Below are 14,571 nucleotides of genomic sequence, written 5' to 3'. Positions count from 1 at the left end.
TTATAAGAGGCAAGTGGAAGCCTCTGCCTGGATGAAAAGGGAATGTTATGGGCTGTGTCTTCTCTCCACCACCACCCCCTCCCACACCCCCGTTGTTTTTCTGCACTGACCTCTTCCTCCCCCATTTTCCTGTCCATCTGTCTGCCTCTGGGGGGTCCTGTGGGGCCACCTCCCCCTCCAGTTCCCCCAGCTCCACTTCCTGTCTGGACTGGGGTGTTTATACAAGAAATGCCTATGGATGCTTTGGAGGTCATATTTCACCTGGTGCCTGACTCAGCTTTCCTGAGGCGCCTGACCCTCCAGTGGCCCAGCCCGAGGGCCTGTCTGATCTCTCTCCTTAGGCCCAAAGTTTTCCTTGGTTGGCCTGACAGGGTGATGCATTCTTGGCAGAGTGTTTTTCTGAAAGGGCCCCAGCTCCCCCAGGCGCCACGGTGTTCTGAGAGATGTGGTGGGCTGGGGTGAAGGCTGCTTTCCCAGCCACAGCACCGAAGGAAGGGGACTGGGGAAGGGGTGGCTCTGCCCTAGAAAGAACTTGAGTAAATGGGGCACCCCAGTAAGTTGACCCTTCCTCTCTGCTGAGAATTGTGTTTTCACTTCATCATCTCACTGAACCCCACAGAATGTCACCTCTACAACAGCAGGACTCCCACAAACCTAGCACAGTGTCTGGCACACAATAACTAGTTGTAGAACAAATGAGTGAAAGGAAAAAAAATACCTTTGGGGATAGAAACGGTTGTTGTCCCAATTTTATCAGTGAGGAAACTGAGGCATGGAAAGGTTGAGGGACCAGCCTGCGGCTCCACAGCTAGTACGTGGCAAGTTGGGAGCTTACTGTGCAGTTCTGTCAGAGCTGGGTGCATATTCCAGCCTCATGCTGGATGTCCTCAGCCAGATTTATGGCTCTGTGGTCAGCAAACTGGGTAGGTTGGGAGGACCCACTGGGGTCACGCTCAGGGATGCCAGGGTAGCTGTCACTCTGATGTTTCACTTCTCATCTCCCTCTCCCTGCCTCCCCCTCTTTCCCTACCCATCCTCTCTTGTCCTGGGGACACCGGACCCCCAGCCTTGGAAGAAGGTGAAATCTGTGCTCAGCTCTATGGAGCCATCTTGAGCAGGACCCTTTCTTTCCTCCTCTCCTCCTTCACCACTCAAGCAGCTCCTGACTTCCAGCCTTGTGTCAGGCCCTGGGATGGGCATGGGGTACAGGGCTGAGGAAGATGTCATTCCTTCCCAGGAGGGGTTCGTCCACTAGCCAGGGAGACAGAGAATGTGGGACAGTGTGTTCAAAGTGTTTACAAAAGGCTCCGGGAACACCTAACTGCCTGAAAAGGTTAGAGAAGGTGTCTCAGAGGCAGTAGCTTTCAAGCTAGGTCTTATAGGATGAGTAGGAGTTTGCCAGTTGAATAAAGGGTTTGGGTGGGGGTCGTTCCAGGCAGGTGGAATTGCAATACAGTGGTGCCAGGGAGGTAAGTTAGGATCAAACTGAAAAGAGCCTTGAGTGCCAAGCTAAGGAATTTAGCAGTTTACTGGTCACCAAGGAGCTGAGGAAGGTTCCTAAACACAAGGTCGGCTGTGAGCCAGTCTGCACTTCAGAATGATCACTCCAGCAGTGAGACTGTTGGCAAAGACAGGAGTTGACTTGTGGATCAAGTAGGTTGGAGAGACCCGTGGGACCACAGGGGGACATGTTGGGGCGACAGTTGGGAAAATAGATATGATGCTCAGGAGACATGCAAGGCCATCAGTATGGATTTGGGAGCCATCCTCAAAGCAATGGGGTTCACGAGGAGGAGAGCACGTAGGGTGAGAGTGGAAGGAGGTGGCCTGGATGAGCCTCGAGGAACGTGGTGGCAGAGAGGGAGCAGCCATGGAGATGGGAGGCACACCAGAACTTTCCATCAGCAGAGGGTGGTGAGTGGGCCAGACACTGCTGCAGAGTAGTCTAGGAGGATCCAAGGGGTGGCTGTGGGATGTGGGGGCCTTTGGAGAGCAGCTCCAGGTGCTGCAGGGAGGACAGACCCCTTCTTCCCCATCAGTAGCCCTCAGCCCTCCCTGAGTGGGGGGGCTCAGGGAGGCCACAGCAGCCTGGCCACTCCTCTCCATTCTCTCCTCTGCCCCCTCTTTGTGTGCCTGGCGTTCTGGGTGGGCATGCGCAGGGAGGCTGGCCTGCTGCCAGCAGTTCTTCCTGCTGCAAGAGGGAGGGAAGAGGCCCTAATTGAGCCTTTGTCGAGCCTCCCACAGAGCCCTGAGCACTGAACACAGAGGGGTCTCTGACTCTATGAACTTGCAGCCAGAATCCCACAAAGTAAAACTGCAGAGGCAGGCCACACATGCTGCTGCAGCCCGGGGCGTCCTGACTCGTCACGCGCTTTGCTCTCCCTGGTCCCCCACCCAGCTGACATCCTGCCTGTCCTTCAGGCCCCAGCTCAGAAGCCATCTCTCAGTGAGCACTTCCAGGACGTGACCGTTAGAATCGATCTCTTTTCAATAACCAGGCTCTTTCTCTGCGCCTCAGATTGTCACACATTTTATGAACATCCCCTGATTTCATCTTCACTGCAACCCTGATAGGTAGCTTTTGTTACCCCTTTCACAGATTAAACAAACTAACAAACTAACTAAGGTTTATAGATCTTGTGCACCTGAGGTTGCCACAGCTAGAGGCCCAGAGCTAGGATTCTTACCCGGGCTGTTGGGCACCAAAGCCTGTGTCCTTCAATACTCCACCCCCTCCTGGGCCTCGCAGTGACAGTGAGGGCAGAGAGAACCACATGTCCATGCTTAGCTCATATGATAATGGCTCTGAACTCCAGGTCTTGTTCCTCAGCCAGATGGTCTTAGGGGTGGCAGGACAGGTGGATGACCACCAAGCTTTGCCCAGCATGTTGCAGTTTATAAAGCTCTTTGACATCTGTGATCTCCTCATCCTCTTCTGTTGAGCCCCATGAATGAGCCCCATGAGTGATTTCTTTGAAACTAAAAATGTCACTGTGGCCCAGACTGAACTCGGCGTCTTCTCCCGTCCCCCTCCCCTTCCCTCCAGCTTCCCCATCCCCCCAACTCCCAAGGGACATTAGCCATCATCTTGGCTCCTCCTCTAGTTCAAGCCTCATTGTCTCACCTGAACCATTTATTAGTTTCCTAGTGGGCCACATAGAACTGTTTGCTGTCCTTGGCCATGCTGGTCCTTTCATGCCACTATGCATGTGCCTTTCCCCCCACCAAGTGTGCCCTTTCCCACCCTTTCCTCTCTGCGGGGCAAGGGTCTTGGTTTCCTCGTCTCACTCAGGATCACGCCATCCACTCCCCCTGCCCTAACCCTGACGACTGTCCCCCACAGTCCTCTACCAAAAGCCTGCGGACCACCATCGGTGAGGTCTTCGAGCGGCTACACCGGCTGCTGCGTGAGCGGCAGAAGGCCATGCTGGAGGAGCTGGAGGCGGACACGGCCCGCACACTGACTGACATTGAGCAGAAAGTCCAGCGCTACAGCCAGCAGCTGCGCAAAGTGCAGGAGGGGGCCCAGATCCTGCAGGAGCGGCTGGCCGAAACTGACCGCCACACCTTCCTGGCCGGGGTGGCCTCACTGTCTGAGCGGTAAGTGCCACCTGCTGGGGCCTCCCCCAGGTGGGCATCCCCTCCCTGACCCCTGAGGTTGGTGGGAGTGGAGGCAGATGGGGTCTTTAGCAGAGAATTCATTCATTCAAATCTTCATCAGTCATTTATGGATGTTTGCTGTGTGCCAGAGCCTAAGCTAAAGGCTTTATGATCTATATTATTTTATATATATATATAATATACTGCGTATATATTCTCTGTAATTAATATTTAATAATATATATAATTATATAGTATATTGTATTATAATATTATGTTGCTTATATTAGAAATGTATTGTCTGTTATTTACATTACAGATTATATTTTTTATAATAATGTTGATATTACATATTATTATATAAGGGCTTTATATTGCAATAACCCTTCCAGTCCTCTTGGAGGTAGTTACGACTGTCATCTCCATTTCATACATACAGAAACTGAGGCTCAGAGAAGCTGGGTCAATTGGCCAAGGCCCTTCATCTAGTAAGTGGTGGAGCCAGGATTCAAGCCCAGGTCTCCGGTCCCAAAGCCACCCTTAATAATAATGACACTTAATTATTGGTTTGCTGGTGATTAACACTGATCACTAACATTATGAATTTGGTGTTGACTATGAGCCAAGCAGTGTGCTAAGCATTTTATATGCATTATGACATATAATCCTCACAAGTTTAGAAGGGAGGTACTACCATAGTACCCATTTTAAAGATGAGAAAACTGGGAGTAATAGCCAGAGAGGTTGGAAGTGGTACAAGCAGGCACTTGAATCTGAGTCCCACAGACTTCTCACTCATGACCTCACTCTATGTCAGCTGCCCTGAAGATGACTGCAGGGCCCCAGCGTTGGGTCAGGAATCCAGGCCCTGGTGCAGCCTTCTCTCCTGCTCTCTTTCCAGGCTCAAGGGGAAAATCCATGAGACCAACCTGACATACGAAGACTTCCCAACCTCCAAGTACACGGGGCCCCTGCAGTACACCATCTGGAAGTCCCTCTTCCAGGACATCCACCCAGGTAAGGCCCTGCCTGCCACTTCCTGAGAGGGCCCAGGAAGAGGCATGGACTATCTTGGGCCAGAGCTAGGTGGAACATGTCCCAGCCCAGCCCAGCCTCCTGCCCTAAACACAGCACAGTGCAGGGCAGGGTAATGAGCAGAGTGCCTTGCTGAACACCTACTGTGTTCCAGGGCCTGTACTGGGCACTCACACAATCACTCAGTTCAGTGAAAGTTCATAAAACCCCATGAGGTAGGTTCCATTAGTATATGCATTCTCCAGATGAAGTGACTGAGGGCACTTCATTGACTCTTTCTATGCATACAGTATATATCAAGTACCTGCCTCACACCAGGCACTGCTCTAGGTGCTAGAGATACAGCAGTGAGCAAAACAGGCAAAAATCACTGCCTTCATGGATCTTACATCCTAGGGTGTGAGAGAGAAAGTACACAAAAGCAAATAAGTAAAATATATTGCGTATTAAACAGTGATAAAGAAACAGGAAGGGAGCTGTAGGAAGTTAAGGTAGGACAGAGGTTTTAGATAAGGGATCCAGTAAGAAGACCTCACTGAGAAGGAGGCACTTTAGAGTCAAGACCTGAAGGAAGGAGAGTGAGCCACGTAGGTGTCTGAGGGAAGGGTGTTCTTGGCATTGGAACAGCAGGTGCAAAGGCCCTGAGGTAGAAGCATGTCTGACACATTTAGGGAACAGTAAGGAGGCCAGTGTGGCTGGACTGGAATGAGTGAGAAGGAGGTGGAGATGAGGAGTCAGGGAGGGAGCAGTGGCCAAACCATGGGGGCCTAGAAGCCAGTGTGAGCACTTTGGATCTTATGTTGAGACGGGAGCCATTGGAGAGCTTGGGGAAGTGAAGTGACATGCCTGGCTTAAGTTTTTAAAACATCCCTCTGGCTGAGGGGTTGAGAATAGACTGAAGGTGGAGGCAGGGAAACTGGAGAGGAGACTACTACCGCATAATCTAGGCGAGAGGTGAGTGTGGCTTGGAGCAGGGAGTGGTGGTAGAGGTGGAGACAAGGGGTCAGATTTAGGATATATTTTGAAGAGAGAGCCAGCAGGATTGGCTAATGGGTTGGATCTCAGGTGTGAGAGAAAGAAGACCAGGAAGACTCCAAGGATTTTGGCAGGGACGGATTGTAAGCATGTGAGGTTTGCGATGCTGATCAGCTATCTCAGTGCTGATGTTGAAGACAGTTGGAATTATAAGTCTGCAGTACAGAAGAAAGGTCAGGGCCAGTGTCAGCATGTGGAGAGTATTTCCTGAGCCTGGATGAGATCACCTAGGAAGCAAGGCTAGACAGAAAAGAAAGAGGACCACCCGAACATTTGGAGCCATGGGGCACTCCTAGAAGTCAGGGACAGGAGAGGTGCCCAGCCAAGGAGACTGAGAAAAAGCAGTCAGAGAAGTAGAGGGTGACCTGGGTGTGTGCTGGAAGCCAAGCGGAGGAAGCGTTTCCAGAAGGAGAGCGTGATTAATTGTGGCGAAGGCTGCCGAGCCACACGTGGGAGGACCCAGAGCGGATGATTCTCCAGGTTCAGCAACATGAAGGGCACTGGTGACCTTGATAAGAGCTGTTTCGGTGGAGCTGTGATAGGGGTAGAAGCCTGATTGGAGCCCATCGAGGAGAGAAGTGGAGACAGGCAGGTGGAGACAATGCTGTCAAGGAGTTTTACTTGAAGGAGTGAGAATGTAGCAGTGGCTGTTTTTCTAAGACAGAAGTCCAGCCTAGTTGTGGGATAATGGGAAAGATCCAGTAGAAGGGGCAGAATTGAGGATGAAGCGGGGGAGAGAGCTGCGGGAGTGAGGGCCTGGACTGCCACCCACAAGTGGGAGTCACCGCACAGCTGAGGCCAGACAGTTTGCCCCCGAGAACTGAGAGAAGGTGGGATAAATGGGCACCGAGGTAGATGGGGCGGTGCTAGGAGCTCATGGGAATTCTCGTCTGATGGCTTCACCTTTGCAGTGAGGTAGGAAGCGAGGTCATCAGCTGGGATGGGGAGTAGGTGATGGGAGGTTTGCAGAGAGAGGAGAAGGTCTGAAACAGGTTTCTGGTAGAGTTAGCAGAGCCCGAAATGGGAGATCAGTGCCTTCCCAAAATCACGCTGCCCACAAGGGCAGGTTCAAGCCTACTGGCAGCAGGGAACCTTGTGTGTTCCTGAGTCAGGCATGAGGTCCTTCGGAGGAGAGACATGGATGTAGAAGGGAATTCTCCCTAAGAGGTAGGCTGTATTACTATCCTCATTTTTCAGTTGAAGAAACTGAGGCACAGAGCTGTTAGGAACTTGTCCATGGTCACAACCTGTAAATGGTACAGCTGGGATTTAAACCCCCATTTCAGACCCCAGAACCTGTGTCCTTACCTATTAAGATAACCGGCCATTTTCTGGCCTCATACGCACAGGAAGGCAACCAGGGAGACTTAGGCTCAGAGAGGCTGACTGACTTCCTAAGGTCACATGGGAGTCTGAGTTCTTTCCACCTGTCTGATTCATTCTTTCACTCTGCAAACCTTAAAAGTCCCTCAAGGCACTTTCAGGAAACAGACTAGCAACCAGACCCTGACAGTCCAGCAGAACAAGGGCTGTGATGAGGGACTTACATGGTGCCAGGGGAGCACAGAGAGGTGGACAGGGGCGGGGCCCGGGGAAGCACAGAGCAGACGATGGCTTGAACTGAGGGCTGAAGACTGAAGGATCCAGACAAGCCCCAGTGCTGAGAACTGCAGGGGCAAAGGCACTGGGGGAGGGCAGGGGCTTAGATGACCCCAGGATGTTGATGATTGGGCCTTTTGGAGGGATGGAGAGGGGCTAGGACTATCACTGCTGGACCACAGAGCTGGGGCCTCCCTATAGGTGACCAAAGGCCTCATTTGATATGTTGCTGATTTCATAGAAGTGAAGGGACGCCTCCTAGTTCTCTTAAATCTGGTTCTGGGCTCTCGTTGACACAGCAGGTAATAGCTAGGGGAAGGGCCCATTTTCCAGCAGACTGGGTGGTGGCTCTGGGCTGTCCTCCTGGGGTGGGGGTCTCTGTGTTCCTAGCCTTGGAGGGACTTCCACACTGGGACCCAGCAGGGTAAGGGCTGCATATGGGTGAAGCAGCAAAACTCAAGGAGGCAAGAAGCACATCCAAGGCTCTTCTGTCCTCCCCAGCCACTGACCCAGGGGAGCCTCTCCATCACATGGTCTGGGGAATTGTCTTTGCCTCGGCTACCACCTGCTCCATCCCTGTCACAGCTCAGTCCAGGGGCAGTCCAGGCACCTCAGTCTGGCATTCAAGGCCCTACAAGATCTGGGCCCTGCCAACTTCTCATTCTCCTCTCCATGTCATATTCAGCTACACAGAACCATCTTCAGGTCTCAAATAAGTGATATCGTCCCTCCTCCACACTGTCACATATGCTGTTTCCTTTGCCTGGAACCCTCTACGCAATCCTCAATCTTTGATGACTGATTCCTGCTCTCCCTCGTGTCTTAGTTTATAAATACCTCTTCTGGGAAGCCTTCCTGGATTTCTCCAGGTAGCCTTGGGCTTTCCTGGTCTCACTGCTTTGTCATTGTCTGTGTGGCCATCTCTCTCACTAGACTGTGAACTCTGAGGGTCAGAGGCCATCACTATGTATCCCCAGCAGCCAGCAGAGTCAATAGTTGTTGATGGATGAATGAGGAAATGAATGAGTCCTAGTGCCAGTTCTGCTACTAGAATAGTGCCGAGCATAAAGTCAATGCTTAATAAATATTTGTTGAATGAAGGAACTTGCTGCAGAGCCTTGAACAAGTCACTTCCTCCTCTGAGCCTCAGTTTCCTCCTCTGTAAAATAGGGATGCTAGTGTCCCCTTCTCAACTCCCTCACAAGTGAACAAATGGACATGAGAATTTGCTGATGGCCCTGAGCGGGGTTTCTCCACCTCAGCACCTTGACATTTGAGGCTCAATAATTCCTTATTGTAGAGCACTGTCCTGTGCATTGTAGGATGTTTAGCAGCAGCCCTGGCCTCTGTCTACTAGGTGCTAGTAGCCACCACCCTCCTCAGTTGTAACAATCAAAAAAGTCTCCAGACATTGCCACATGTCCCCTGGGGAGCAAAATTGTCCCAGTTAAGAACCACTGCCCCAGAGAAAGCTGCTTACAGGAGAGGGGCTGAGGGAGCAGTAGTGTGTGCCCCAAACATCCTGCAGAGAGCAGAGGCCCCTGGGGAGTTCAGAGAACAGTGACCTTGTTGGCTGGGCCTCTTCCTTTGTCTGTGGGGCCTGTGGAGTCACTCTGGCTCCTCTGCCAGAACCAAAGCCCTTTATGTCCAGCTGGGAGGGGTGCCCCCCAGGGACCCAGCCCATGGATTCTAGCAGTTTCCAGCCTGCCCCTCCCCTCCAGCTCAGGCTTCCTATTGGTCACCTGAGAACCCCATCTAGCACCTGTCACTCTCCTGCTCTGGAACTTCCACTCTCTAGCACCCCCACCCCCAACCCCAACCCAGCCAAACATTAGAAAGCCCTTTCTACCTGCCTGGCCTAATTGCCCCGGCTCCCAGGCACAAGCCCTCCTCCACCAGGCCAAGCAGCCCATTGTCCCAAGGACACCAGACACTGCTCCCCTCGCTCCTGCACCTCCCCCTCCCAGGCTGCTCTCTCCCCTCCCCCTTTTTACCTGAATCCAGTGATTTTGAGTCCCAACACATTCACTAGCTGTGTGACCCAGGACAAAGCATCCCCCCCAAGCCTCAGTTTCCTCATTTATACAATAGGGATAGTTGCACTTATCTCCCAGGGCAGGTGTGAGAATTAAATTATTTATCTGTGATAATCCTATAACTTAGTAAGTACTTGATTCCTGTTTGTTATTATTATCGTGAGTCATCAGATGGTTCCTCGGTCTTGCTGAACAGGCTTTCTGGGGCCACATGATGGAAAGAACATGATGGGAAAAGTCCTCAGCTCAGGTTCAAACTCTGCTTCTGACCCAAGGGGAACCTGAGCTTTACTCAAAGAAATCTCCTTGGAGCCTCAGTTTCCTCTTCGGAAAACTGGGTACAATGGTCTGTGCCCCTGGGACTCGCCACAGTTTTCCCAGGAGCTAGTGGGTGTGAAAATGTTCTGCCAACACCTGCCCTGTGCAGCTGAAACCTGAGTAGGTGGGAGGCCTGAGGGACAAGATTTTTTAAAGGCCTGGCCCGAAGAAAGAGCCGACAGCATTTCCTGTTCTGTCGGGCCTCTTCAGGCTTAAAGCCACTGTCCTTGAGAACAAAGAAACACAAGCCACTCGCTGCCAAGCAGTGGTGCTGGGCTGTGCCCAGGAGGGGTTTCTCAGCTGCTTGGGCCGCTCACTGCTGAGTGTGGTAGCGGTGGGGGGGAAACACCTCCCGGGGCCTCCCCAGTCCTTGATCCTTCCTCAATGCCTTTGACCTTGAGGTCTCAGAGAAGCTTGAATGGACAGAGAAAACAGCTGGAGACCAGAAGGGCTGCCTCAGTGCCTGGCTTTTGTTTTTATAAAACTCAGTGTGCCGGGACCTAGAAATGAGCTCTGACCTGTAAAATAGAGAGCCCCAGGGGATGTCTCGTTGGGATGTCACCTCTCCTGAGGAGGAAGGATGGAGGGAGGGACTCCTATGTAGGGACTGGCTTCTCAGAAGAGGGAAAGGCATTGCCGTGCCCCCTTCTGGGTCACTCTTGGATCTGAAGGTTGTTACTCCTGCCAGCCCTGGCCTCAAAGAGGTTTGGAGGAGGAGGCCGGGGAGACAGGCCCCTCTATTGATGATAAGGTGGGAGGCCCTGCCTTCATTCAGTCCCCTGGGCTTCAAGTAACGTAGGTTCACTTGCAAGAGCTGGCACTCAGTGGGGTCAGGATTCCCTCCAATGTGCAGAATCGTCTCTGTCCTCCCAGTCTCAGATCCACTGAGAGCTCACTTGGCCGCCTCCTGGAGCACCCATCAGTGGCACCGGAAGTGGCTTACGTTGCCCTACAGAAGCTTAAGAGGCTGAGGCTCATGCCTGCTTGCAAGTCCCCCCACCCCCTGGTCCTTCTGCCCTAAGCCTGGGTTCCTGCCTGTTTCTGGTCCCCTAAATCATCCTGGGCACCTTGGGTATAAGGCCCAGCTTCCCCTGGCCCTCAGAACTGCTGCTGCTCACACCTTAGCACTGTGCCCGCTCTGCCCCTCTGCTGTAGACACCTGAGTGGGACCCACATCCCATTGCCAGCAGGGGTGGTCCCATCTGTACTTGATTGGGTGGTTCTTCCTGCCCTTGCTCTTCCCGTCCCCCCACACACCCCTCCCATACCCCCTCCACCTCCCACCTCCCAGCCCCACTTTGGGAATCCCCCACATTCCACGTGGCAGGAGCCTTCTGGTTCAGACAAGCTGCCTGTGGCCAGTCCGACTACAAGATGAGACGTTTTTCCACTGACTCGATGTCTTTCTTCTCATGGCTCCCCCTCCTTTATGTCCCTGAGTAGAGAACTGTATTTCCATTGACCCCTGTGCTCACAGGGCTAATTGTTTCCATGCAGCTGTAGAATGCAAAACTATATTTGCTCGTGGCAGAGATCATGGAAGGAGCTTGCTGTAGGCTGATGGTCAGCTTTGCTAGTGTGTGTGAACAGAAGCACCATTCAGGGACTGGCTGTGACTCCCTATTGGAGACAGTCACCATCACTGGGGCATTTTATTTCTGGGCATGTACACAGCCAACAGAGGTGATCGAAGTGGGAAGTGACACTCCAGCCAAGTGTAATCACATCCCTGCTCTACCAGATAAGGACAGAGCCAGAGAACAGGATGGACAAGTCCTTCACTCCGAAGAACTGGTGGCAGGATTCCTTCTTCTCACTTTTCCTCCCCTCTCTCTTGCTCTGGCCTAGACATGGTCATCCAGGCTTAGGAGAGCCCATCCCAGGTTCCCCTTCTCCTCTGGCTGGTCATCCACTCCCTTGGGGAGGAATGAGTGAACAGAGGTCTTGACAAGAGTTCATGAGAGTTTGAGAACCAGACCTGCTAAGCCAGTGTGACCGGCCCAGAGCCAGGTGATCCAGCCTGTGACACCCACCCAACACTAACAGGGTTAATATAATTTGGTGAGCCTTTCCAGAAACCTGCCCCATGCCAGGCCCTATGCTGGGCACTGTATGCACAATGGAGAGTCTGGTTGGCCAGCACACAGTCCTTGCCTTCCTGGTACAAATGGGAGTGAGAGGTGAGCACAGAAGACTCTACCCCATGCCAGTGGAGGGGCGCAAGGAAAGTTAAGAGATTTCAGAGGAAGGAATGAGCACACCTGCTGGGCAACCAGGAAGGCTTCCCAGAGGATGGGCACTTTGAAATGAGCCCTGTGTGGGTGATTGCAACAATCAGAGAGGCGGTGGCAGAGGGACAGTGTGAGCACAGGCTTTGGGCTGGACTGGGGTGGATGTCACGAGTGACAGGGGGGCAGGAAGAGAGGGTGGGACCAGATTGCAGATGGCCTTCATTAGTCCTGGCTCTGAGATTAGTCGTGTCTTCTCTCGGGCCTCAGTTTCCCCATCTGTCAAATGGAAGAGTTTCAAACTTTTCAGACACATTGTCTAATTTTCATAATAAATGATTTGTAATGTATCCAAGATAATATAACCCTTTCACAATTTTAAGTCTCTATATGTATACATAAAACAGGTGTGTGTGTGTATATATATGTATATACTTTGACTGTAATATAAAAGAAAAATAGAAGGATATTATTTACAATAAAATATTTGGCCTGTCAATATGTAGATGCTCACTCACAACCACACTAGAAAACATAATGAAGTCGTCAGGTGCTCACGTCATAGGTAAAACACCATTCTGCCTCAGATGCAGTCCAACACAGGTAGGTTGTATTGGTCAGTGGTGTTGCCCTTAGAGATGTATTTTCAAAAAAAGTGAACAATTTTTAGTGAGGTTCCAAACAAAACCAATTCACCCTTCCCTCAGTTTACACGGTAGTGGCATTCCAGAATATTCAGCATATATTAAAACTGCAAAAATTTATTTCATGTTTATACATAAAATGGAGTTAGGTTGTAGTTGATTTCACTACAAAAAAAAGATTTTTCATTCACATGAACGTCTGGTGGAACATTTGAAAATCACTGGGGATGGGGGGAAAGGGCGGGGCAGCACCTCCCATGCAGGACTGTCCTGTGCATTTTGTTCAGGGTCTTCAGCATCCCTGGATCCCGCCTATCACTGAGACAACCCGAACACCCCCCCACATTTCCAAATCACCCCCTAGGGGGCAGGAGCACCTGGATAATCTTTAAGCTCCCTCCCAGCTTTGAAATTAATTCTGGACCTCATTCTGGTTAATTGAGCAAACATTAGTGAAACACCCACTATGTGCCTTGCCCCAGGCATCTGGCAGAGAGCAAGAGGCCATAGCCCCTGCTCCCTCAGCCACATTTAAATCTGAAAGTTCCTTAGCCATCACCCTTTCATTTGATAGGGGAGGAAGATGAGGCCCAGAGAGGGAAGGCTTGTATTCTGGGTCACAGGCCTCCTGGAGACCAACCAGAATGTGCCCGCAGGGAGGCACCACATAGTGGGTCCACAGCCTTCTCCCCACTCATCTTCTCTCCTTCTCCACCCCCCACAGTGCCAGCCGCCCTGACCCTGGACCCAGGCACTGCCCACCAGCGCCTGATCCTGTCCGATGACTGTACCATCGTGGCCTATGGCAACCTGCACCCACAGCCACTGCAGGACTCGCCAAAGCGCTTTGATGTGGAGGTGTCGGTGCTGGGCTCCGAGGCCTTCAGTAGCGGTGTCCACTACTGGGAGGTGGTGGTGGCAGAGAAGACCCAGTGGGTGATCGGGCTGGCACATGAGGCTGCGAGCCGCAAGGGCAGCATCCAGATCCAGCCCAGCCGCGGCTTCTACTGCATTGTCATGCACGACGGCAACCAGTACAGCGCCTGCACGGAGCCCTGGACGCGGCTCAATGTCCGGGACAGGCTCGACAAGGTGGGTGTCTTCCTGGACTACGACCAGGGCTTGCTCATCTTCTACAATGCCGACGACATGTCCTGGCTCTATACCTTCCGCGAGAAGTTCCCCGGCAAGCTCTGCTCCTACTTCAGCCCTGGCCAGAGCCACGCCAATGGCAAGAACGTTCAGCCACTGCGGATCAACACTGTCCGCATCTAGTCGGGCCAAGGGAGACCACAGCCTCCTGGAACCACTGGCACGAGCAAGAGCCCTGCCCAGGAGACTGGAGGCCCAGACTCCGTCCACCTTGGCTACTCTGAGACCTCAGGCCAGTTGCTTACCCTTCAGCCTCCATTTCCCTGTCTGTAAGATGGAGGTTGTGCTCCAAGGTTCCTAAACTCTCTTCCAGCATTGATGTTCTGTAGCTCTGATCTTGATGGGGATGCAGCTTTGGTCCAAGGATGTGACATGGCTTCTCCTCAGGGCTACCCCTGCCCGACCCTCATCCCCATCCTCTCGGGCAGGGGACTACTTCCCTATGTCTCCCTCCTGCCCAGCTGCCCTGGACTTAGGATGTGTCAGTGTGGCCAGTAGTTGGCAGCTTGAAAGATCCACAGAACCTTCTTATGCCCCATGGCCTAAGACTTGTCCCTAACCAAGCTGGTGATGGGCCATTTTACCCTTGACCCTAGCCCACAGTGGACACAGGCAGTAGGTGATCCTAGGATTATCTGAGAACCATCCTCTCCCACCACCTACATACCAAGAACTATGTGGTTCCTGCTTTTCCCACTGATCTGCAGATCAGAGATAATGCTGTGGTCTGTCAAAGGCACCCAGTAGCCGAGCCCACATGTTACAGTCATCATGCCACCACCTTCCTGCCCACAGGCCTAAGGGAAGGATGAAGGCACACCTGGGGTTGACGTGGAGCCTATTAGTCTAAAAGCACCTGCAGGGCAAGCATCATTGGATAATTGAGGTCCCCAGCAACTCTGTACAAGGGTCCAGCCAGCCCTC

At 52.3% G+C, this 14,571-nt stretch overlaps 1 protein-coding gene across 2 annotated transcripts in view; it reads left to right on the top strand.

Annotated features, from left to right (window-relative positions):
• TRIM62 (tripartite motif containing 62) overlaps positions 1 to 13,770 on the top strand; it is a 28,634-nt gene extending 14,864 nt beyond the window's left edge. For both annotated transcript variants that reach the window (XM_063107064.1, XM_063107063.1), the window contains exons 3-5: positions 3,344 to 3,600; positions 4,502 to 4,617; positions 13,220 to 13,770. In XM_063107064.1, coding sequence (XP_062963134.1) covers positions 3,344 to 3,600; positions 4,502 to 4,617; positions 13,220 to 13,770 — 924 coding nt within the window. The remainder of the gene's footprint in view (positions 1 to 3,343; positions 3,601 to 4,501; positions 4,618 to 13,219) is intronic.
• The last annotated feature ends 801 nt before the right edge of the window (positions 13,771 to 14,571 follow it).

This window comes from Cynocephalus volans, chromosome 8 (assembly GCF_027409185.1).
Source record: "Cynocephalus volans isolate mCynVol1 chromosome 8, mCynVol1.pri, whole genome shotgun sequence".
Classification (NCBI taxonomy): domain Eukaryota; kingdom Metazoa; phylum Chordata; class Mammalia; order Dermoptera; family Cynocephalidae; genus Cynocephalus; species Cynocephalus volans.
The sequence above is the reverse complement of the archived record's forward strand: the minus strand, read 5'-3'. Positions and strand labels throughout refer to the sequence as shown.